This window comes from Falco punctatus (genome assembly GCF_963210335.1).
Source record: "Falco punctatus genome assembly, chromosome: Z".
Lineage (NCBI taxonomy): Eukaryota > Metazoa > Chordata > Aves > Falconiformes > Falconidae > Falco > Falco punctatus.
Window position 1 is genome coordinate 20441524 of NC_137586.1, and position 24723 is coordinate 20466246.

Sequence of the window (24723 nt, forward strand, 5' to 3'; positions counted from 1 at the left end):
GAGCTGAAGGTAAACGTGACCATAGCAAATCTTCTGCCAGTTTCTGAACTGCTCTTATGTATTATTTTTCTACCTCCTAATTCTCTCATTTGTTGATTTTTAGTAATTTTTCTAGTAATTTTATCAGATGGTGAAAATGGATTATTTTGACAGCATATATACGCCTGCAAAATACATCTTCGAAATCCTGCTGTTGGTCAGGGCTTTGAGGCATGTTTTTGTAGGAAAAATGAGCATGTGATTTCAGTTCCTGCAACAACTTCAGTCTCGCAGGGGAAACTTAACACTGAAAGAAAATCCAAAATTGAAGGCAGGCTTTAGAAACACTTGCCAGCACCCTTTCTGATGATGTTGGAACACACTTTTGTATAAATTTTTTTTCACCTAATTAATTGAGAAATAACGTGCCTCGCGTTGGAAATGTGATTTCAAAAATCACAGTACGTCAATTGGCACATTCAGCTCCCGGGCTGCAAAAATCCTCCCGTTCCTTTTGACAACGAGCGCGCCACATGTCCGCCAAGCGTGCAGCGTGTTCATATATATATATACATACACATACACGTAATGTGAAGCGCCTATCACCGCACCGATAAGGCTCCTTGGAGCCGCTCGTGACGGTACACCCGTGCCCGCGCACTGGGGCTGTTCCCGCCGGCGCAGCGCGGACGCGGGTGGCGGCGGGGGCTCCGCTGGGCACCTCCTGCACCCGCCGCGCCGCCACCCGCTGCCCGAGCGGGCTGTGCAGACCCAGGCCCCCGCTCCGCCCGCCGCAGCCGACAGCGACCCGCGCCTCCGCTCCGCGTCACGGTGGCTGCGGGGCGCTGCCCGGGGCTGCTCTGCAGGCCAGGGTCGCGCCGCCGGTGCCGATGGGGATGGCGCCGCGCGGGCCGCGCCGCTGCACGGTGAGTTACGGCTGCGCCGGGGACTCCCGCACGCGGGGCGGGCCGGGGGCGGGGCGCGGGGGGGATTCCCCCGCCGCTCCGCGCGGAACGTTCGGGATTGTTCCGTGACGTCACGGCAGGGGGGCGCCGGCGGGGGCGGGGTCGCACCGTCGGTGGCGGCAGGGATGCCCCGCCCCAGGCGCCTTCGGGGTCGCGCGGCGCCTCTCGCGAGGCTTGCGCGCGCAGGCCGTTGAGGCTCGGAGTGGCGCCATTTTGAGAGCGAGGCGAGTTTGGGGAAAGTGTGTGTGTGTGCGCGCGCGCGCGCGCGCGCGGGAGGGGGGGGAGGGGGGTTTGCCTGTGAGCGTGCGGCCCTCTCGCGCCCGTGGCTCCCACGGTTCGCGGGGGGGCGGCCGCCGCCGCTGGTCCCGGGGCGCCTCCCACCTCGCCGCCGGGGGCGGTCCGGGGCCGCCGCGGCAGGACGCGCGGGCGGCGGGGCCGGGGCGGGCGCTGGCGAGCAAGGCGCCGGGCCGAGCCGCTCCCGCTGCCGCGCGGCCGGGCCCGCCCTCGGAGGGGCGGGGGAGCCGCCCCCGGGCTCACGGCAGGGCGGGCGGGGGCGGCGCAGCTCCCCGGGCAGGGGGGTCCGCTCCTGGCGCGGCCTGGCGGAGCCCCCCTCCCGGTGCCGGCGGCGGCCGCCGGTCTGCCCGCCCCTCGGCAGGCGGCCGGAGCCAAGGCTTCCCCGGGGGGCGCGGGGGGCTTTCCCGGCGCTCGCTCCGCGCCTCCTCCCGGCGTCCCCGGCCCCGCTCAGCGCCGCCCGCCGGGGTGCGCGCTGCAGAACTGCCCGCCTTTCCCTGTAAAGCGAGAAATGCCGCTTCCCGTGCCCGTCCCCGCCTGCCCGCCCCGCGGGGTGCGCGGCAGCAGAGCGGCCCCGCCGGCGGCAGCCGCCCGGTGCACACGCCGCTGCGCTCCCCGCCGTGTGAGCCAGGGCTTGGCCGCGGCTCCTGGTGGCGGCTGCTGCTTCAGACCCAGGTTTCTGTGTTTGTCTATCGCCAGCGCGGGTTTCGGGAGGGAGAAGCTGATTGTCTGGTTCTCTTCACCGTAGGCAGTCTGGATTGCAGAGAGAGCCCTGGATCTTTGCAGCCTTCTGCTCCAGCTGCTAGGGAAGGAAAAAGCTGGAAACCGACCTGCAGCAGCTGCGTGTGGAAGGGGAGGCACACCCGACGCCGTTCTGGGGTTGTTTGCCCAAGTGCTTCGGCCTGAAAAGACTCTGAAACAATCAGTCGGCATCTGAGAAGTGAATGGAAAGTTTGAAGTCGTGCGGGGTTTTTTCTTTCTAGCAGTACCAGGCTCCTCGCTCTTGGACGCTTTTGTCCACATGGCATGGATACGTGCTAAATTTATCAAGTCCTGACTACTTCAGCTGCCAAAATAAAGTGCTTTCTCACTTTTAGATACTGTTTTTCTTCTAGGAATCATTCCGTCTGAATTGCAGGCATAGCCAGCTTTGTTGTCTGGCTCCAGGTTAAATGCAGCCTGAGTCACAGTGTCGGCATCGCTGAAAAGTTTCATGGCAGATATTTTCCCCCTTGTCTTATTTTTTAGATTTTCTGACATAGCTTTCTGCCATTTTGCAATGAGACCTAATTTCTAAATGAAGAATCTAATAGACGTTCGTTTATCATTTTTTATTTTATTTAGTTTTATATCATTTTAAATTTATATCATTTAGTTACTATTTTTGTTGAAAAATGTTGTTGCCAATAAGCAGCATGGAGGTATCCAGATAGCTGTTGTTTACGGATGCCTCTGTTAGCTGAAGCAAGGGGGTGTTCCACAGTTCAGATGTGAGATTTGTTTTTTTGGCTTCATGGTTTGTGGTGTGACAACTGTATTTATTTCACCTGGATCTCCTGGACCTGATGCTGCTTATAGTGATACATACATGGAATAGCCAAGAGAAGAAGCTGTCAGAGGAAAAAAAAGCTTTTTAAGACAGAGAATTTTCAAATTTTGGAAATAGCCTTGTGGAATCTGTAGACAAGGATGGGTAGCTGATTTCTGTGAGGCCAAGTCTGTGTCAGACAGCTACGAATGTAGTATCAACGAGAACTCGGGATACTCCCTCAAGGACAAGAAACTGGAAAAGTACAAGTCACATGGTATTGACACCTTGTGCAGTCCTCTTGGATTAGGTAGGTGGTGTAGTGTTAATAAATCAATTTACACTTGCATAAACATTTTATCAGTAAAATGGTTAATCAAGTAATGTTTACTGCCTACAGGTTGTTGGCTCTTTTGAGAATGTTGAAATAGGCTTTCAGAATCTAATTTATACTTGCTGTTTTTAATAATTAATGGAATAATTCTTTAAGAATTTGAAGAATACATGTACAAGGAGAAGTGTATGAGGTTTTTTTTGTGAGATTAAAAAATAGGTACATCTAGACTGAATCCGTAGGTAACTTAGGCTTCATGTTAATATTGTAATCTCAACAGTGAGCTATTACACTTGAGCAGGTCTGCTGGATGGCTTGCACGTCTCAGTCTTTCCATTTGTATGATGCTTTTGCATCATGAAGGTACCAATAATGTAGGGTTGTTGTTGTTGTTATTATAATTACTGTTATTATTTACTTCCTTCCACTATTCCTTGTTACTTATGGAAGCCAGATATTTTTTACCAAAAATTACTTCACTGCCCATGCAAACTAGCTTTTCAGTGTGTTAATATCGTAAGGTTGGATTCAGAGTAATTTCCTGTTCTGTAATGGCAGTGGGTGAATCTGGACTGCAAGTATAACATTACAAAAATCTTCCACCTTTTGGGAAGGATTCAAACCAAAACCCAGTTGTGAACTAACTGATTTTACATGTTATTTTTAGATGTGTTTCTGTCCCCTTCCTCTTGTAGTGATTAAATATCTCTGAAGATAGATATAATTTAAATGTTGAAATTCATATGTTTGCAATACTTTTTTGTAGGTTTGCATTTAGCTGTATTGCCACTGCCTCAAAGAAGATGAAGACGGACAGAACAACTTAATTCAAAAGTCAGTGGTAATTTTACTTTCATTCCCCCTGCCATCTCCTTGATTTTTTCATATCTTTACATAATTAAAGTATTACTGGGTAGACTTTAAACTGAGTGTCTGGTAAAGGTGACACATTTATCTTAGCCACCACCTTTTAAAAAAAATTTTCCAAGCTTCTGGAATACTGAAGTATTAGTAGTAGTGATCTAACAAAAAAAAAAAAAAGTTTTCTCTTAAGGGTAATGCAGAGATGTTTCAGAAGGTGGCCTATTTTAAAGCCTTGTGGAAAAAGTAAAGTTAACCAGGTGAAACTATATAAAAATTGCTACTGTGGTTTCCCCCCCCCCCCCCGCCCCCCCCCCCCCCCCCCCGTAGCTTGGTATTTTGACAATAAATGAAAGACTTGTGTCTAAGAAAGTTATTTTCAGTTGTCAGGCTTACTGAAGTAATTCAGTTCTGTGTGTTGTCTTGCCAACATCTAAAAGCTGATCTAACTTCAGTGTTTTGCTTTCTCTGGATGGCCTTGCTGTTTTGTTATTTTAACTTCCATTTCAATTTTGTTGTTTTAAAAACATGGAAGCTGTGGAGCAAGAGTAGCAGGCTGTTTCTGTGATCTCTTGTGGCTGTGGCTTGTGGCTCTCCTACATCAAGTCGCAGTGTGTCTTGGGGATTGAATGAACTGAGCCACATGTGAAGCAACCAAACCAACAGAGAAGAATGATCTTCCTCATTTCTTTAGTTGGATTAATCTGTGTTTCATTTGAAAGCGTTTGGTAAATGGGAAGAGTTCAGGTGTGAGTGGCCATTTCATTTGGTTTTTGTCTATTTTGTGGTCATAAACAATAGTAATGCAAGTATTTGCTGCTTAACTTCATAGAAAAAGGATGCGACACTTTTTGCCAAGCTATTAACTTTCAGTGCTGTGAGATACTTGGACCTCATGATAAGAGGCTCTCACTGAAATCAAGAAACTGTATCCACCACTTAGCATTTCGGATTACATCTTTATCTGGACTGTTTCACTTTTGGATGCTTTGAAGAGTATCTTCATTAAATAACTCTTGTCTTCTCTCTCTGTTGGCTGGTGGGGTTTGCTCTTGGGAAGTTTTTCTTATTTGTGTGCACGTGTATTTGACAAGGATCATTTAGGTGTGTTTCACAGCTGTGCCCTTGTAACCTAGGCAAAATCCATGCTTGGGTGAGGCCCATGGAGGAGAAAATGCCAAGCATGCTGGTCCACTTTAATTCCTTCTTTAGGTTTTCATTTGTATAGTGCTGACAGTCTGTTAAGTGGTTTGCAGACAACTATGAAGATAAGGTCCTTGCCCCCAAGAGCTTACACTTTAAGCCTGGATGTAAGCATAGCTTTTCTACTGGAATAACTGTCAGCAGCTTGGCTCTTTTACTGATGTGTTTATTCTGGTAGAATCCTAAAATGGGTACATTTGTTTTGAGAAATTCTCATGAATAATGTAGGCTGATCTGCTGTGTGAAAAAACTGTTGATGGAAGCCCTTAAGAGTAAGCAGAGTTTAAACTTGCAGCAAAGCTTAAGCGGAATTACATCTGTAAAATGATACAGGGAAATTTTGTAGCTGTTTAGCTTTGTTAGGTACTTCACAAATCAATGTACTTTATGGTTTTTTTTCTTCTTCTGTTCTAATGAGATTCTTCTGTTTAAAACGAGTGGCTAAAACAGTGTGACAGTGATAGTTCATCAGTAACTTCTGGGGAAGTTGTTTTTCTTTATTTTTTACCACTAGGAATTAATTCTGTCCTGCGAGGAGAACCATTTGCAGACCTTATTATAAATGAACTTGAATCAGACTTGGTATGCTTTTTGTTTTGCTTTTTATTATTGTGTATATTTGAGCAGTGGTATGACGCAGTAACTGATGATAATGCACTATGTGGTGCTATCAACTCTTCCACAACCATTTCCTTTCGTATTTTGGGTAATGTAAACACAGTCAGAGAAACAGCTGAAAAACACGAATGGTTTTTCTGCTTTATGTGCTCAGGATATGTCAAATCTGCTACCTCTTTCAACTACTTCTTCAGATCCTTGTGAGGATTCCAAAGTGCAGAATTCCTAGTGATTTTGTTAAATAACGTATGCTGAATGGGGTGGTGATGTTATTGCACTAACACTTTAGCTTTTGCACTTTGAACCTTGCAAAGGGCAAGTGATTAGTGTTTGTCTGCCTTTCCAGTAATTGGTAATGCAAGTGTGTAGGGTTTCAAGCAGAAGGAACCTGATTGTAGTTTAGCTTCAAATACGAAGTTTCTCTGTATTACAGAACAGTGTTTTTTTTCATTTATGTTTTGATGCAGTGCAAGATGGAAAGTCTTATTTTCATAAAAGTGATGATTAAGTTATTCAAAGCTCTCATTAACTTTGGCTGTTTCTAAATCATTTCCTAAAAGATGTTTAGATTGTTGTGGCAGTATTTGATTCACAGAAGTGATGGAAACCCTGTTGCTTGTGAACCATAACTACATAGAAAAAAGGGACCCTTTGTTAAAGAGCAGTGTTTGGGATGTTTAAAACACTAGTGTGTCCCTGAAGTTTGCCGACGTTCTAGATCCTTATGCAAAACGAAGTGTTCTTCAGTTGATTCATCTTCACGTGAGCCTCAGGTTCCTTAAGCAGAAATGAAGGCGGGTTTTCCTTTTTCTGTTTTTTTTTTTGCTAAGTCACTGTAAAGCTAGGTTTCAGGGCTATGGCTGTTTTAGAGAATGTGTTGGCTTTTAATTAGCTAAAAAATGTACTGTTACAGTTCGACTTCATACACTTTTCATACCTAGGTATGTTGTAAAACTTTTAGAAGTGTTCAGATTTGGTAGAGGACCTGACATCCCTGCTTCCCAAGTGTTCTGCAGGGAGCCTTAGTTATCATACTTCTTTTTAAAAGATGAAGCAAGAAGGTTAGTTTAAAAAAGTCTATAGATATTTTCCATTCTTCTTCCTTATTGTCCAGTGCTAGAATACTCATCAAAACAGTTCTATATGGGATGGTGGGAACAGGGAGACTAAAACCAGAGACTTGACTTACTCTGCAGTAGAACGGTTGGGAAAGAGGAGGCTTCAGCTGAATTGTTCAGAACTTGTTTAATCTACTGAACCAGTGCAAAGGAGACCTTTAAAGTTTCAGCTGTCTTTCCTTTTGCTGGAGCTGTGAGTCTTTGACAATACATTTTAGAGAACCTACAGAGAACTACCATACCGAAACTTAACCTTGTTAGTTGTAAGTTAAATGTCCATAAACAGTCTTTCTTCTACATTGAAGTGTGGCAGGGGTGGGGGTCAACATGCACACTTCTCTTCAAAGTGTTAAAAGGTTGTAGATATTTAAGCTTATTCTGTTGTTGTGGCTGTGCATTTAGATGGAGAGGAAAGAAAGGAAATAAATGATCTTTAGTTCAAATAGTTGTCATGCTTTTGCAGCAATTTGTGGTCAGCAGAAATGCTTCTATTTTCAGCAACTCCGTAAAGCCTGTGTTAGGGTTCGAATATTTTTGTTTTATTAATATGCACATTTTGGATAGCAACGTAAATTGGAAATTAGCTTATTTTGCTTTGTTCAAACTAAATGAATCACAGAGCAAGGAAGATCTCTAAAAATCTGTGTCTTTAAAAGGAGAATGAAAATTCACATGTATAGTTTTAATCAAGTGTTACACATAGCAACTTCAAATTAGCACTACTGTAGTCAAGACATAGCAGGGAAGAATCTGTTACCACAAGATTATTTTTTTTTTCAAAGAAAATATGTTTTGTGACAGAAGGAAAAACTTATAAAGGAGTGGGTTATTTTAAAGGCTTGCTTAGTTTGATAAAAATCGTGATTGTGTCAGTTTACAAAGAAGAGAGACTGTTCAGTCTGATGGCTACAACCTGTGCATATAGGTTTTTTTCCTAATTCAAAGGAAAACTTTGTAGGCTTTTGTCTGGCTGATGCTAAATAGGCAAAACAAATACTTGAGGTTGGTCCAAGATGGGAAAATGGATGGGTCAATTTGTTCTGTAGTTCAGTTATTCCAGAGTTGTTCTGTTTTAGGGAGAACTTTGCCTCCTCCTGCTGCTTCTTCAGGAAGTGAAACCCCTGACCTTGGTAAATAGCTTTTTCTTCTTGTCCTCATGAAATGCAGTACAGTTGGCATTTGGGATATCTCTGAAACTAAACATTCAGTTTTAATTCCCTCCTAGAAAATTGTGTGCCTCCTTTCCCTTCTTGTTAGTCACTCTTTTCTGTGATAGTCATACAGATTTGCTTATTGGACCCCTCTGAAATTCATATATATGCTTCGTTTATCTTCCTGACTTAAAAAAGATTTGGTAGACTTGACTGTAGCTCATTACCAAGGAAGCAAAGCAGCAGCAAACCTGAGACACTGAATAATACATAGTCTTTTATTTTTTCTACTGTGATAACAACACTAGTGTATATTTTAATTCTGATAACTTAAAACGTTCTCTCACCCTGTTTATAAATATTATACTGAAAATTAGATGGACAAAGTGAGGGTGGGTTGTCAAAACAGTTCTAGCTGAGGTGTGGAGTTAAGGTTCTCACATGTAGTTCAAGGTGTGCTGTACTTCTGTAGTAATTGTGAGACATTAGGTAACAGATCATAGGTATGTGCCACTTAGATATGCGTACATATAATTTTAGACGTTCCTGAGAACTGTGAATGTATGTATATCCATGCACTTTTAACATTTATTCTGTTCATGGGTGTGTATGCAAATCAGTAGCCTGAATTTCTAAACTCGTCTTAAGGGAGCATTTGAATTCATACCTCCCTTCTAACTTCGGAAATTCATGGCTTGAAGCTTCCTTCCCCCCGTGCCACCCGCCCCATGTTAAGAACTTTGCTATTCCACTCGCAAGCCTCCAGTATTTCTAGCTCTTTGAGCTTATATTGCCTTTTATTTTGTCTTCTAGTGGTCTCTGAAATACCTGTTGTCACAGAAACTGCTTCCTGTAAAATAATACAGATTGCCCACAGAGCATGAGAAGTATAGATGCTGAAAATGCAGAACTATTTTTCCTTGTCTCTAGCTTCTGATGAGATGGGTTTAGCTGTCCGAGTTTTTTTTTTTTTCTTAGTTTTTTAGCATTATTTTAAATTTTTCTTTTCCCCTATATAATTTTGGTCAGCTCCATTTAAATTGGGTGTATTTATTAGTATGCTAAATCCATAAGATAGCCAAAAGCATACAGTCTTCTAGTAAATTAAAGTTTTAGATTGAAGGTGGCTTGGCTATTTTACTTTTATACTAACCAGCCTTTTCCTTATTATAGTGATGTCACCATTTTTATCTGTTTCTTAATGCTAGGACATCAAAAAGCAAAGCTGTTTTAATTTATTCTGGTAGTTCAGACAAATGGTGTTGCCAAATGTATCTTGCTAACAGTAATGAAACCTGTTCTTAAATATTGGAGACAACTTTCTGGACTAGGGAAGTACTTTTGTTTTGTACAATTGAGACCTCCCTGAAGTTACATCTCTTCAGTACCAGTGGGACTTCTTTCCTCTGCCAGCTAAATACTGGTTAGACAAGTTAAACAACACGCCCGTAAAACTGGGTGGGGAACGGTCTCTGATCTCATGTCCTTGTCATCTTAAAATTCTGCTGTGCCTTTTTTCTCCACTGTGGGTGGAGAAAGGATCAGGCTGGGAAACACTTAAGTAAGATAAATGTAAATCTGTGGGGCTTTACAGGATGCTCCCATGAGTGCAGAGGGAGCCAGCTGGTGTCATTGCAAGGCCGTTCCTTATTATCTTTGAGAAATCTTACAGCTATTGGGTTCTTGAGTACTAGAAGAGGGCAAGCGTCAATGCTATCATCAGGAAGGGTAAGGAAGATCCAGGGAACTACAGGCTGCTCAGCCTCACTTCAGTCCATGGGAAGATGCTACAGCAACTCATCCTGGGAATGGTTTCCAGGTAAATGAAGGACGGGAAGGTGAGTGGGAACAGTCAGAATAGCTTTATGAAGGGAAAGTCATGCTTAACCAAGCTAATAGCCCTCTACAATGAAGTGACTAGCTTGGTAGATGAATAGAGTGTCATGGACGATGTTCATCTTGGCTTCAGTAAGGCTTTTGACATTGTCTTCTGTGACATCCTCGTAGAGAAGCTGACAAAATGTGTGAAGCGAATGATAAGGTGTATCAAACATCAGCTGAATAGCCAGGCCCAGCTTATCAGGGTTGTGATCAGTGACACAAAGGCCATTTGCAGGAAGCAGTTACTGTTGTACACTAGGGTTCAGCACTGGAGCCCATACTATTTAACATCTCCATTAAACACCTGGACAATGGGACAGAGTTCACCCTCAGCAAGTTTGTGGATGATACAAAAGGGGAAGGAGTGGCTGATACACTAGATGTTTGTGCTGCAACTCAGAGGTACCACGACAGGCTGGAGAACTGGACAGAGGATCGTCATGAAGTTCAGCAGCGTGAAAGTGTGAAGTCCTGCCTCTGAGGAGGAGTAGCTGCGTATGCCAGTACGTGCTGTGGGCTGACTAGCTGGTAAGCAGCTGGTAAGCAGCTAGAGAAGGGCCTAGGGGTCCTGTTGGACCACAAGCCAACTATGAGCCAGCAATACATCCTCATAACAAATAAGGCCAACGTCTCCCTGAGCTATGTCAGGAAGAGTGTTGCTAGCAGGTTGAGGGGAGCTCATCTTTCTTTTCTATTCAGCCCTGGTGAGGCCACATGTGGAGTGCTGTGTCCTGTTACAGGCTGCCTGCGGCAAGAAAAATAGGAACTTAGTGGAGTGAGTTCAGCAAAGATGCTTAAGGGACTGGAGCATCTTTCCTATGGATAGAGGCTGATACTGGTTTTGATCTTCTAAGGAAGAACGAATTGGTCCTCAGTCTTTCAGAACACACTCTGGATGTTATATTTTATTTTTTAAGAAAGTGCATTCCAGATTTAAAGTTAATAGAACATCAAACTAATTTTTCTCATGTAAAATTGTGTGAAGGTAGAAATGATGAGGGAGACCATCTTCATTAATGCTTTTGGTGGGAGGACAAACAGCCAGTATCCCCTCAGAAGGATGTTACCAAGTAGCAATGCTTTGTTACAAGGTGATGCTTAAAGTTCCATGACCTTGTCTGTGATACCTTGAAGAATTGTGTTGTTGAGGCATTCCTGCTATAATGTAAAATTCGTGTGGACCTGGGAAAACAGGAGGTAGTTACCTGTTTTTAAACTTGATTCTTACGAGCTGCAAAATTGTTATAGTGTTTATGGTTAAGTGTAATAAAAATGTGATACTAAATGCATTTCCTCTAGTTACAGCTACTTAAACCAAATAATGAAGATGGTCTCAAAAAATCATTGCAGTTAAGTGCAAATGCATATTACTTTATATGCCATCGTCCTTTCGGGATTCTGCACTTTAATAATCAGGCTCATTTTTTTACTTATTTGACTGGTTTATAGAGAACAAAACATGGAACTAGAACTGGGAATGCTTTGATTACATCTGCTTGCTCTGCTGTCTGCCCTTGCGATATCACAGAAGATAATTTCTTCTGCCCCCTATCTGCAGGCTCTCATATCCACTTACGCAGCCAGTGCAGAGATTCCCTTGAGATGAATTCTCATGGGTGTCACTTTTTCCAACTCCTGAAGAGCATTATGCGCTTCCAGAGGTGCTGTATGGCTATTCTTAGTGTTGTAGTAGAAATTGCTGTAGTTACTTAGTGTAAATAGAGAAAATGGGGGGGGGGGGGGGGGGGAGCGGTTTTGAATGCTGGAAAGATCTGATGAATGGAAGTGAAGCTAGAAGAAATTCTGGGATAAAGGATCACTTTCGTAAGGAAGCAGGAGTGATCAATTAAATTATTTTTTTTGTGTAACCAGTTTATTTGAGACCTCAGTAGCTTTTGTTTTCTTGATATTTTTAAGGCCAGGATGAAGACATTTGTAAAGAAAATTACTGTTGTTCCACTATGTTAGCAGGAGCAGTGTAGGAGGCGTATGAATTTCTGGTGTATGAAGGAGGTCAGGTTAGATCCTAAAGTGTCCCAGTGTTTGAGCTGGACATTTGTGGTTTTTTTTTTTAGTTTTTTTTAGTTTTTTTTTTTTTTTTAAACTGTAAAGCTTTGTCAGGTCTTAACTGTTTCCTGTATTTTATAGATGCCAGGCATGCGGGGAGGGGGAAAGAGTCTAGGTCTGTCTTCTTGCCTTATCCTTTTGCTCTGTAACTTTTGGCAGCACAACTGCTTGCTGGTTTAGTGCTGCAGCTAAGTGAATTGATAAATGCACCCGATTCTGTAGTGACTCTACAGTTACTTTGTCTGTAATGAGTCTGGTATGTGACTACACTGTATTCCCATTTTTTTAGTGTGCTACACAGACATATAAGCTGGGCTAACAGATGCTTGCCAGGGTTCTGCACTATGCTTAGCCTGTAATGTGCTCGTGCTTCAGTAGTGGTTAGAAACTACTGCCATGTATTTCCAGTCGGCCTGTTGGGTGAAATAATTCAGGAGTGAAGGAGGGTTAAATCCATAACTGATGTACTTGTGCTGATGGGAATCCCCAGTTCAGGAATTTAGGACAAATGGTATAAGAATGAGAAAGCATCATCATCCCCCTTGCCCCTTCTGGTGAACGTAGGGAAGGGAAAAGTATTTTTTTTTTAGAATTATTTTTACTGCAAGAAATTACCCAAATTTAATTAAAATGTGAGAAACTGTTTGTTAAACATGAGATGTATTCTGTAAACTTATTTTGGATAGTTTGTTCAACCAGATCTCCTTGATCTATGTATTTTATGCCCCTGTTTTATGTGTCAATAGCACAGAGGTTTTTACAAACAAGCTTTGCAAGCAAAACTTCAATGTTAGTCATTTTGGCTGTTCCATATTTTGCCCCAGTAATAGTGTATTCAAGGTTGCAGATAAGGTGAAAATTGTAGCATAAGATGAAACTTGAAAAAGCACTTTGCTACAGTAATCTGTAATGTAATTTAATCTGAAAGTTCATGAATACTGGGTATTTTCTGCCTTTGTACCATATTGAATTCTAACTGTGTTACTGCAGGAAAAAAATATTGATTTATACTTTGATTGCGGTGGTGGTCTTCATGCTTAAATTAAAACAATCAAAATCATGCTTTTGTTTTTAAATACTATATTGATTTCAAGTAGTAGGGGAGAGGGGGAAATTTGCTGGGGAAACAGTATTCTCAAGTTACAATGTTTCTTTGTGTACATGCATTGCTCAGCTTTAAATGTTTATAAATATTCTCCATTCAACTCTAGTTACAATTACTAGTTTCTGACTTTGAAACATAAGAGGAATTGGCAGGCTCAAATGTTTTAAGTCTTAAGGTTGTTTTGGAATCTTGTTCTTGTCTTCAGGACTGTGTATCTAGCCTAAATCTGCAATGGTTGGTATCTTCTTGTGATTCTTACGATGTTTTGGATTAAGACATCTCTTTCCTTGGTGGAATTTACTCCTTCAGATGTTTATAACCCATGTTTAAATACATCTTTGGGCCTTATTTTGTGAGGCAAAGCAAACACAGTAGTATTACTAGAATTTTCTTCTCTTTGATCACTGAAGTAGTTCATTATTGCATCAAGTAAAATTTTAACTTTGTGTTGTTATTCTAAGTATGATTTTACATGGGGTTTTTTCTGTGGTGATTTAAAAAAGAAAAACTTGGTAGTGCAGGGAAAACTGTACTATTTAATATTTAATTTCATAATTTAATTTGGTAAGCACAAGCTAAACTAATGATAGTTGTTTTAGTTCAGTTTTTATGTTGTTGTTTTTTGCAGAGTTCTGGGAATTGAGTCTAGATGTTGTTCCTTAGCCTTTTCACAGAAGTCTTGATGCCTGATTCATAGAGTGGCTTTTTGCTTCCCTTTTCCCGGCATGTTCCTTATTTTTCTAAACCAGAGGCAATATATTAAGTTTTCCAAAATGCTCTTCAGATGATACAAATTTGTTTAAAAAGTACTGTTTCCAGCTGCTTTAAAACTGGTGAAAAAAATTCTGTCACAGAAGGACCTTATTGAGTCAACCATAAAAAAAACCCTGGCCAACTTTTTCGGATGTTGGTTAAGCATACTTGGTGCATTTCAACTGCTGACGTGGCTCAGAGTGGATGACTGAGTTACATTTATGACAAATCTCTTCATTGTACATCATTTGGTATGAGCTGTTCATTATTCCTTGGTAGCCACTGCCTTATTATTGAAGACCATACTTCACAAAACTACAGAATTAAATTTTATCTTATTGAATATTGGAATAATTGTTGCGTGTTACCTGAAACAAAATGCTTTACAGACTTCTCTCAGATCCCCCACAAGAAGTAACATTTAATAACAACATTTTTTCTTTGCTCTAAATTATTCTACTATCCTCAACACCACAAACCAAAAATTTTGTCTAAATTTATGGGCTATGGAAAACTTTCTTTTCTGATGTCACCCCAAAATGCTTGAGTCAGATACCAGAGGCAGTTCCTTAGAGGAGACTGAGTGTTTTGACCAGTCTGATTAAAGAAATTTAAATTATTTTTTTGTTAATAGTATAGGATAGCAGTATTTCAGTGTCTTTTTCTCACCTGTCTAGAATTGTTCAGCTCTGCTTCAGTAGTAGACCGCCTGAGCTGAGTTAGCTTTTATGGCACTGGTTAAAGAATGGCAGATACATTTTGAGTTTGCGCTGCTGGGAAATGGTGACCTAAAACATTCAGTGATAAGTTTTGGGCCTATTCTTTTGTTATGAAGAAAGCTTCTGAAAGTGGTGGAATAGTGTTTGGATCTGTGGTGTTTACCTCAGTAAGCTTACCTCTGGTAGCCATACTAACTCTGGGAGTACAGCAGCGCTTTTCTCGGTATTAATGAACAGCAGTTGATCCGTTGTGTGGTGTGTACATAAGAGAAGGCTTGCTAACAGATGAACGGATTCTTCGTGTCTCCTAGTATAATTAAAGCTGTTTCATGTGCGTGCTTGTATCAGCACATACAACTGACTTTCATTCTATTAAAATACTGTATTTCTGAAAGGCAGAGGTATTCTTCTAAATCAGGTTGCTGATCAGTGTTACCTCTTTGGCTTATGTCATGGTTTAACCCCAGCCAGCAGCTAAGTACCATTCAGCTGCGTGCTCACTTACCCCCCTCCCCCTGGTAGGATGGGGAGGAGAACTGGAAACGGGTAAAACCCATTGGTTGAGATTATTTCAGTTATTGAACTGTTCTTAAGTAAAATCTACTGCTGCTACTAATTGTAATGAAAAGGGAGGTAACAAAGAAGAGAAGAATAAAACTCCAGAAAAACAAGTGATGCACAGTACAATTGCTGGGTACCCACTGACCGATGCCCAGCCAGCCCCCCCCGAGCAGCGATCGGCCCCTCCTGCCAGCTCCCCCACCACTGTTCATATACTGAGCGTGACGTTCTGTGGTATGGAATGTCCCTTTGGCCAGTTCAGGTCAGCTGTCCTGGCTCTGCTCCCTCCCAGCTTCCTGTGCACTGGCAGTACATGGGAAATTTGAAAAGTCCTTGAGTTAGGGTAACCACTGCACATCAGTGTGCTATCGACATTGTTCTCACTAAATCCAGAACACAGCGCTGTACCAGCTGCTGGGGAGAAAAAATTTACTCTATCCTGGCTGCAACTAGTGCATCTCTGTTACTGTTGTTCTTTTATCAAAACTGGCTGGAAGAATTAGGCCTATAAGGGTTTTCCTTTTATGGGCGTATTGAAATCTACAGATATTCCGCTGCTGACTTTGCGCTCTGAATATTGTGTAGTTTTGGCCCAGGCCTCTGTCACTTCACTGTACTGCTTTGTAGGAAAGGGAATGGCTCATCTGACAGAGCAAAAAGCCTTTCTAGAGCTTTTAGTTGAGGAATTGAGAAGATGAGGAAGACTTTTATATGGTTCTAGAATAAGTTTTGCTGGAAGAAATACACACCCATTATCAGCAAGTTGTGGACAAAGCTCTGTAAAAAACGCATTTCCAGTGCTTGGATACTTGATCACCAAATCTTGCTTAAGCCCTTGATTTATGTGCAAAAAGTAGAAGGTAGGATGTTAGTTAATAATAAGCTCTTTCATGGCAGTTGGTTAAAGAGTAGTGTTAGGAAGCCTGACTAGTTTTCTAAAAACAGTAAGAATTTTTTAAAACATCACATTGTCAATGCCTTTGTTGTCCTGTACCTAATAGCTGATTCACCAGTAACTTGGTAATACTTCTTGGGTCCTTTGTTACGTTCTTACTAGCTGTAAACCTCTCCCTTTGTTTTCCAGACTGTAAGTGCCTTGGTCTGAAGATTTTGTTGTTGCTGTTGTGCTAATCTTCCAGTATTGATACCTGTCTTGATTCTCCTGCTTGGTATTGAGAATTGTATCTGAAGGAAGGAGAAAAGTTTTTTTTCTTGCTGCAGTTTGCTTAACATTTAGTTTGCTGTTTCTTAATTTAACATCTCTTGTATTGGTTCATCTGTAAACATACATTCTCTTCTGTTTCTCTATCATTGCTGAACATGATTAAGCAGTAAAGCTAACCTGGTTCCTGATAGAAGGAGAAGCCATTTATGTGATGGTTCTGTGACTCTAGAACTTCCTTCATTTGTGTTTTACTAGTTTGACATAATTGGATTATTTAGAAAATTTCTTTGGAAATTTTTTATAGGTTAATTTAGAAAAGAGTTTTGGATCGCTTCAACAGAGTAATTTATACAAGTTATTTGGGTGAGACAAAGCTTTAAAAACTTGACTCTATTTAATGATAATAGATTTTGTGCATCTTACCTTACAGTTTATCTCTGGTATCAGAGGTACCTAAAAACCTAAGTATGAGCTTGCAGCATAAAAGAGAACCAGCAGCTTAACTAAGGGCATTTTAATGCTTACAGATCCATTAAGACTTCCTTTTAGATGCTGGAACATTCTTGTCTGTCCCTGGAATTCTGCAATTGTCTGGTTCAGGCCAGAATACAACAGTAATTAATCAGTTACCAGGTTCAGATTCCACAGCTCATGATAATACTCATATTACAGCAGCCTTAAAGTGAACTAATTCTATGCTCATTGCATAAGTGATCTGCACTCCATTGTGCAGCGGTGTGGAATACGTGTTTATTTGGGTTTCCCTATGAAATGCATGTGGGTGTTTATTATGTTTTCACTAGCTGAATTTCTAATAGTGTGCACATAATACTTAAAATATTTTTGAATCATTGACAATGTTACAGTGTCTAGCTGCAGAGCATGATTCAGACACCCATATAATTCAGGCACTGTTTCATCCATTTCTTTCCTTTCTGTGCTATAGTTTAGCTTCAGGTAATACAGTTCACATTATCTTGCATTCTGTTGCTCATTGAGAGATATTTTTCTACCTGTGGGGAGAGCGTGGGGTAGGAAAAAGTATTCTTGGGTTTTATTCTTAAGCCATTACTTTCTTTTGCCCATTTTCAAATGAGAGAATGTTACTGGATTTTGACACTGTTTCTGGACATGTAGGCTCTGTTTCCATTAAGTCTGGAGACAACATGGAATTTGTGGTGGCCCTGAGCATCTAGGTTTTTTTTCATAGGGAACCTTAATATGGCCTCTGAGACTTAAGTTTCAGGGATTAATTAAAATAATAAATAAAATAATAAAAAAGGCTGCTTCTAGGAAGCTAATGAAATAGCCCCTGAAATCCATTCTATATAGTACTAGAAAGTATTTCAACAAGCAAATTTTGCTACAGCTTTCTGGATCAGACCTTGCACATGCTTCACCCCATTTGTAAGAGGAAATAAAGGAAGCAATGTTACAGTTGTGTCTTCTCAAACATACTGCAGGTATTGCGTAGTGTGACATTTCACTAATAAAATCACAAATGTGATGCTGTAAATGAGGTGTGGACAATTGTATTCTAAACCAGATCTGCGTGAGAAAATAATACCAGAAACCGGAAGGGAAATAATGATCAAAACACCATGAGTGTAGGCCTCTTGAAATATAAGTATCTGAGAAGTACCTTTTTCTTGTTTTTCCAATTACAGGCACTGGCCATGAGGTGCTGAAGCCTTGTTTCATTGATTCGGAGAGACTGGACCTAAATGGCGCAGCATGACTTTGCTCCAGCCTGGCTTAATTTTCCTACTCCACCATCATCAACAAAGGTGTGTTCTTTGTTTTCAACAGGCGCTCTCACTATTAGAGAAGTCTAAATGTCATGATCTCATAGTAAGAATGCAAATATCTTCATGAATAGGGTGATAACAGATGATGTCTAGCAAGTCTTGTTGTGGTGATTTAAGTAGTTGTACTGTGGTTGTTAAGCTCATACCTCCAGTGGAGCTTTTTCCTTGAGCAGCTGAGTTCATGGAAAAGAAGCATGTGTCTGGCCGTATTATCAGAGCTGTTGCTGGATTAAGTTTACCTTCATTATGACTATAAAATGAATTAAGGAAGCTGGGATTGTGATTGAATTTTCTTAATGTGGTTGATACAGATTACAGTTTGACTGAAATCCATCTCACCTATTGCTGATCATTTCCTCTTAAGTATAAGCTTTTATGTCATCTCCCTGTCACCTAAACAGCAAAGTCCACCTAAATAGCTGGGTATCCATTGCTCAGTCAGTTTTGTACAGGTTTGGAACTACTATGTCAGTGCTGTATTGCAGTTGGGCAGACTGAAATGGGAAGGTGTGAATACTGAAGCCATCTTGGAGTATGGGCAAAACTTTTCAGAAAGGATTGCTGTAAAATGTGTACAGGGAGATTGCAGACAGACTGGTAAACTCACTTTTTGCATTCTTAGATTTGCTTCACATTAGGCAGTAAGTTTTATGTGTCAAAAATCTGTGTTGCTTGCTTTCTCTTTTAGCTGGCTGAATCTAGTCAGATAACTTCTCAGCTTCCAGAAATCACCAATAGATTTTGTGTTGATTACAAAGTTTACTGTCATCTCTGCCACAAGAGACTTGATTGATACCTCCAACACATGGGGAAAATGCAAACTGCATGATCTTTGGACACAGTCTAGAGACTTCAGGTTCATGGTGTTGTGTACAACTGAAGCACAATATATAAAATGCTGTCAGTTATACTTGGCGAAAATAAGATTATTCTTCAAAGTTCATACAAAAATAGAAGTTAAACTCTAAAGGCAGTATTAGAAGGAGAAGGTTGTTACATCTAAACGAACACATGAAACTATCTTCTAAAATATCATCCATGATCAACAGATGTGGAGCTTTCTGAAATTTGTGGCAGTTTATTCAGAATGTGTTTATAAGGATTTATTTTTTTACTTAACATAACGGATCTCAGTATTCAATTTTTGAGCTACATAGATCTTTTGATAGTTTCTTGTGGTTTTCTATTTTTTCTCTCTCTCTCAGAGTTTGTCAAGGAAGTAACTAACTTCCCAGGTCTTAAATTGAGAGGGCAGTCCTTTTTCATTTGACTTCTGTTGTTAAAGAAAATGTATTTTGAATTAAGAGATTTAAAGTGCTGAAGCCGCTAAATGGCGGAACCAGGCCTTGTCCCTTGTATAGCCCTAATCCAAGGCTGGTTTAAAACTCAGTCAAGTTAATTAGTAGGAGAATAGAGAAACAATAGATGATCAATTGTATACACGGGTGCTCTCAAATGCAGGTGTTTCTAGAAAAAATCAGTATATGTGACTAGGAATTCTTGTTCGAAGATTAAGCGTACTTGAAGGATTGTGTAAGTTAAAGCAGCAGACAGAAGATCATGATCTGAGGAGGAGCTTGGAACTGAGGCAGAGACTGGAACCACATAGATGAATCCACTGGGACAGAGTCAGGTGATGGATTCGCAGAACTGACAAAACTGAATGAAACTTCTAAAAACTTCTGACATTTGATAAGTGTATATAAGCTGTGCTGATCCCTTTGTTCTCTGCCACTTACTGAGGTGGTGGCCCAACTGCGAGTTGTGATTAAAGCAAGCCTAGTGGTACCCCACGTCTGTGTGAATTTTTCCTTTAACATCTGTACAGTTTGGAAATACACGCTTTGTATTTTAAACATATCTGTTGCTTACTTGAGTTTGATTTTTGAGCAGTTAATTTTGAACAGGGCCTTGAGCTCTGCTGGGGCATTGTCAATAGAACCTGGGTATAATGTTTTTTTGTTTGTGATTTTTCTCTTACTGGGGTAGGGGAGGTGAGAAGAAGGAAATAGTTTTCTTCAACATGTTTTCCAAAGTAGTTAAACCTGACTATGATTTTTTTTTTTCTACTCTCTTTGATCAGTGAAGTACTTTAATACAGCTTGATTAGATGTTGATGACTAATAACTGTTGAAGTAAACTTGGGGCTTCCATTTTCAGACATACAACATTACTGATGTACTTCTTTTCCTGAATGTTAGTCAGTCTGGAGAGGAGTGAGCTTCAGGCAGCAAAGCTGATACTTGGGAGCAGTAAAGTTGATACTCCCTAGAATTATTAAGCTCAGTTTGCTGATACAGTACATGTCCACACTGCTGTGCACTTACGCATTTGTAGCTCTTTTGACCCCGGGACATGCTGGATCTCTTGTACATGTGCAGTACAGTGGACATACATGTGCACAGTAAGTGTGCTGGGAGGGAAGGGGGCTTTGTTTGCATCAAAGGGTGGTTGTGTGGCAGGGAGGTGCTGGGTGACACAGCCTTCTGCTGTCACTCACTGGGACATGTGTGGTGTGAACAACAGTAAGGCTAAGCCCTGCTTTTGCAGAAAGAATTTATTTTTGAATTTTTAAGAGGTAACAGCAAAAGAAATGTTATAGTGTTAAAATAGTAGAGCCAGGTACAGATGATAGGGAAGACAGCTACTGTAAGACGTGATTCTTTTTGGTTTAATTATGAGTTTTAGTCAGCATGTATTTTGATTTGAGTGCTATTCTAAGTATAAGTTTTTAGTTTATAAAGTACTTTCTACTGATATATTAAAGATTTATTTCTTTAAAATTTCTACAGTGCCTGTTTATAAGCTGGTAATTTGAAGTATATTTGAGTATATACACTTTTTACTCTAGGCTTTATTTGTATTTCATAACTAGTTGCATTTGCCTTATTAGGTTATGACAAGACTAATACATTGGGCCTTTTTTGGGTACAGCTGCCTCTGGAAGTGACTTCTTGCTTGATGTGGAATGTGCATGTGTAGTTTCTGACCACACAAATTAAGATCCCGGGCTTCTTTTCTGCCTTCCAGACTGATCTCCTGTCCTTTCTGACCTTTTTTATTTTTCCTCTGCTGCAACACAGGTCACCTGTGCTCTGTTCAGCTGCCAAAACAAAATATAGACACTTGGGCTTTTTACCTTGTGTAACAAACATGGTCCTCAGCCCTGTTTCCGTGTCCCGGAGCAGCAGGTACAGCTTCCACTTTGCTAGCATGGGAGATGGTGACATAGCTCTGAACATACGCGTAGTTGAGGACTGCTGCATTTGTCATTCCAAGTCTTATTAAAAATGGATTGTATATACCATGAATAATATGCATGTTACAGTTCTGATAATTCAGTTCTGTTATTAATCAGTTATCTCAGGTCTACCACTTGTGCTCCTTTACAGTCATCACTGAACCTTGAGAAACATTATGAAAATTTTTCATGGACAGAGAATCGTTATGAAGCAAATTGCAGAAGACACAACTCTTCGGATGGGTTTGATCCTAACATTGGACGGTCTAATGGAGGTAAAATTTAGCTTTCATGGAACATTTAGAATAAGTTCACATCATTACTTTGTAGCACTCGATCTAGGAAAAAAAGTCTGAAGGTGGTAACTCCTATGCTACATTCTTATTCTGTAGTAAAATAGAGGTGGTGGAAAGACAGATATGGGACAGGGTGTGAGTACAAAGTTGGTTAAAGTAGTGTGGTTCCTGATGTCTTACTTTCTCTTAAGAAGAATAAGAGTGTTGAGTGAATATTCTAGCACCCAACATCTACATGAGCAGACAGAATAGGAGATTGACTTGTCCTCATGTTGGACTACTGTTCTCTTGCTCTCGCATTGTTTTGTAAGATTCTTCCCTGCTGCTTAAGTGAATGAAAACTTAATTTACTATTCTATCACATGCCAGAGTATAGAGCTCCTGGCTTAACTTCTCTAACAATTTTGCAAAAGTAGAATATTATTTTAAAATTGTTTGTTGTTACATTTCTTTAAAATTTAAAAATCTAAGGGCATTTTGGGAGAAGAGAGAGGAATGGTTGGCGTGTACAAGGCAGAAATGGTTCAGAAAATACAAACCATCGTGGAGGACACCATGGTGGAGGTTCCCGTGCTTGTACCAGGACTTTCCACTGTGGAAAAGGCCAAGGATGGCATGAAGACAATGTACCTGATACTGAAACTGGGAAAAAGGAAGACAAAGTAGTACCCAAACAATTTGAGGCTGAGGATTTTGTAAGTTAATTGTAATTATAATAAACAAGGTTTCATTGTTTCTGCAAGTGCCATTTTGTCCATTACAAGCTACTTCATGAGATTTCAGCGGTTGCAGATTATCATATAAGCAATCACCCTTCCCATAGATGAGAGGGTGTTAGTCATTTGTCCACTAATTGTTTCTCCTTTTATATCCGGTTTTTATCATTACATATTTATTATTGTCACTTAAGTGTTTAAGTATAACTACAGCCTGGTTCCAGCTTACTGGGGTATGTGTATGTAGTAAATTCTACAGTTACCTTACTGGAAATCTGAAGTACTGTCAAAGTGATCTTTCCATTAGTGACCCATTTGAGATCCCATGCTTCAACCTAGAATTGTAGGATGTATGAGGAAGGATGAGCTTCCTCTTTGAAGAACCATACATCAGTGTTCTTTGTTTTCTCTGGACAGTTTGTGTAATGGGATTGATTGATACCTGATGTGTTTTGTTGGAGAAAAAAAATAAGTGAGCATTGACCTATTTGAGTTACAGGGGGAAGTGTCCAGTCTGTCTCCATTTAAAAATCTTTGACAGCAGAGGTCATACTGCCAATATTATTGTGATTCTTTATTTCATTGGCCCCAGAATTCAAGACTTTAAAAAAAAATTATAAAACTTTCTTTCAGCCATCTTTGAACCCTGAATATGAGAGGGAACCAAACCAGAATAAGTCTTTAGCTGCAGGTGTGTGGGGTGAGTATTTTTGATGTTTTTAAATGTAAAAGTATAGCAGAGATCTGAAGCTGGTTTATTTGAAATACAGATTATTTTTTTTAGAATTAGAAAGGTATAGATTTAAATTATAAAGGCATAGATTGAAATTGAGGAAACTTCAGTATTACTACAATATAAATATCTTTTCTGTTAGAGAGGTAACACTTCTATTTGAGTATCATTCTGTTGGTCGGTAGATGCAGCCACAACTAGGATTCTTTCCCAGAACAAGTATACATCTCCTTTATAAAGATACTGAGAATTTATCTTCAGATGCAATGAAGGTGAGTAACCTAAACTAGTGATGTGATTGCTAGCTGATGACTTCATTAGAAAATGCTTCTGACTGATTAGAGCTGTTGGAAGAGTTTGGAAAGAAACCTAGGAGGGCTGGGAAGAGCAGGTTAGTTTGCAGAGATGTAAGGTCCCTTCCTGAAAGGAAGTGTCTTAAGCTGTTGGCTGTGTTTACAAATTACTTGTAACAAATCCAATCCTGAGAGTAGGCCTTGAACTGAACTGTAGTTTGGGATTGTTTTCTCATCTCTGCTTGATTAAGTTTGGCTACCACTTTATGATTCTGTGGGCTTTATGTAGTCAGTTGGTTACCCTGAAGAAAGTGGCAGCTTTAGACTGCAGAGGTTTTAAATAAGAAACTTACTCAAAATAAGAACCTTTCTCTTTATCAAGAAATAACTTTAAACTTAAAAGCTACTACTTAAACTGATGCTAATACTGAGATTTAAAATGGTAATTTGCTGATTCTTTTTCTCATACTTCCCCAGTGTGTTTTGTGCTCTTAGCTCTATATGTCAGTTAACCTATCCATATAAATACCTAATTGCTAAGAACTTTTGCCAGAACATAAACAGTTGGACTGCTTTCTGGTTTTGTGTGTTTAGCAGCTTTCATGTGAAAGTCAGGAAGTAGTTATCTTTTAATAGAACAATAACTGATTTCTATCCTAACCAAGTTGGGAAAAATTACATAGCAATTTGAGTGTTTTTTTGCAGCACTCTGGCTGTGGCCAGCTGCGTGATGTGGCTCAGTTTGATCTGAAGGAGGGTAAGCTTTCCAAGCTTTTTGGATATCACTCTTCACAAGCAAAGGAAGAAACAGTTCTGTTAGTTACCTAAAATCATAGAATGGCTTGGAAGGGACTTTTAAAGGTCATCTAATCCAACCTGTAAGTTACAGTGCAATGACTTGTTACAGTTTACGGCTTGGTATCTTACTTTATTACAGCTCTGCTTCTGGAAACCTCATTTTGTAATTGAAAAACTGAAATTAAGGCAGTTATTATTCCCTTTTAAAGGAAACAATATTCAGGACAGGAGGAATGCTACCATCCCCTTCTAATGCCTGTTAAAAATGTGTGCTTCTGTTAGATTCCATTTTACCTTGTGTATATATGATGGGAGCATGTTAATACTATGAAAAGTCTTTTCATAAAGTGTAATGAGAGTTAAATATGCAGTTACCACAATGGTTTTGTAACATTTACCTGCTAAACAAAGCTTAAGTCACTTATGCTTTTAAGACAGGTTTTTTTTAAACGTAGGCTATAGTGACTGCCTGTAAAGTAGAATTACTTGGAGGGAGAGGAGATAATCTGGGAAAAGGCTGCTAATGCAACATTGAAATG

General features: G+C 40.4%; 1 protein-coding gene across 5 annotated transcripts in view; it reads left to right on the forward strand.

Annotated features, from left to right (window-relative positions):
* Positions 1–1917: 1917 nt before the first annotated feature.
* Positions 1918–24723, forward strand: part of GPBP1 (GC-rich promoter binding protein 1) — a 191222-nt gene continuing 168416 nt past the window's right edge. Inside the window, exons 1-6 of one of the 5 annotated variants that reach the window (XM_080372959.1) lie at positions 1918–3073; positions 3864–3931; positions 17967–18086; positions 21500–21623; positions 22116–22339; positions 22994–23060. In XM_080372959.1, the coding sequence (XP_080229085.1) occupies positions 18024–18086; positions 21500–21623; positions 22116–22339; positions 22994–23060 (478 nt within the window). In that variant the 5' untranslated portion in view covers positions 1918–3073; positions 3864–3931; positions 17967–18023. Of the gene's footprint in view, positions 3074–3863; positions 3932–8813; positions 10458–17966; positions 18087–21499; positions 21624–22115; positions 22340–22993; positions 23061–24091; positions 24265–24723 lie in introns of those variants that run through there. The other 4 variants (XR_013925039.1, XM_080372960.1, XM_080372961.1 and 1 more) reach the window with 4 other exon arrangements.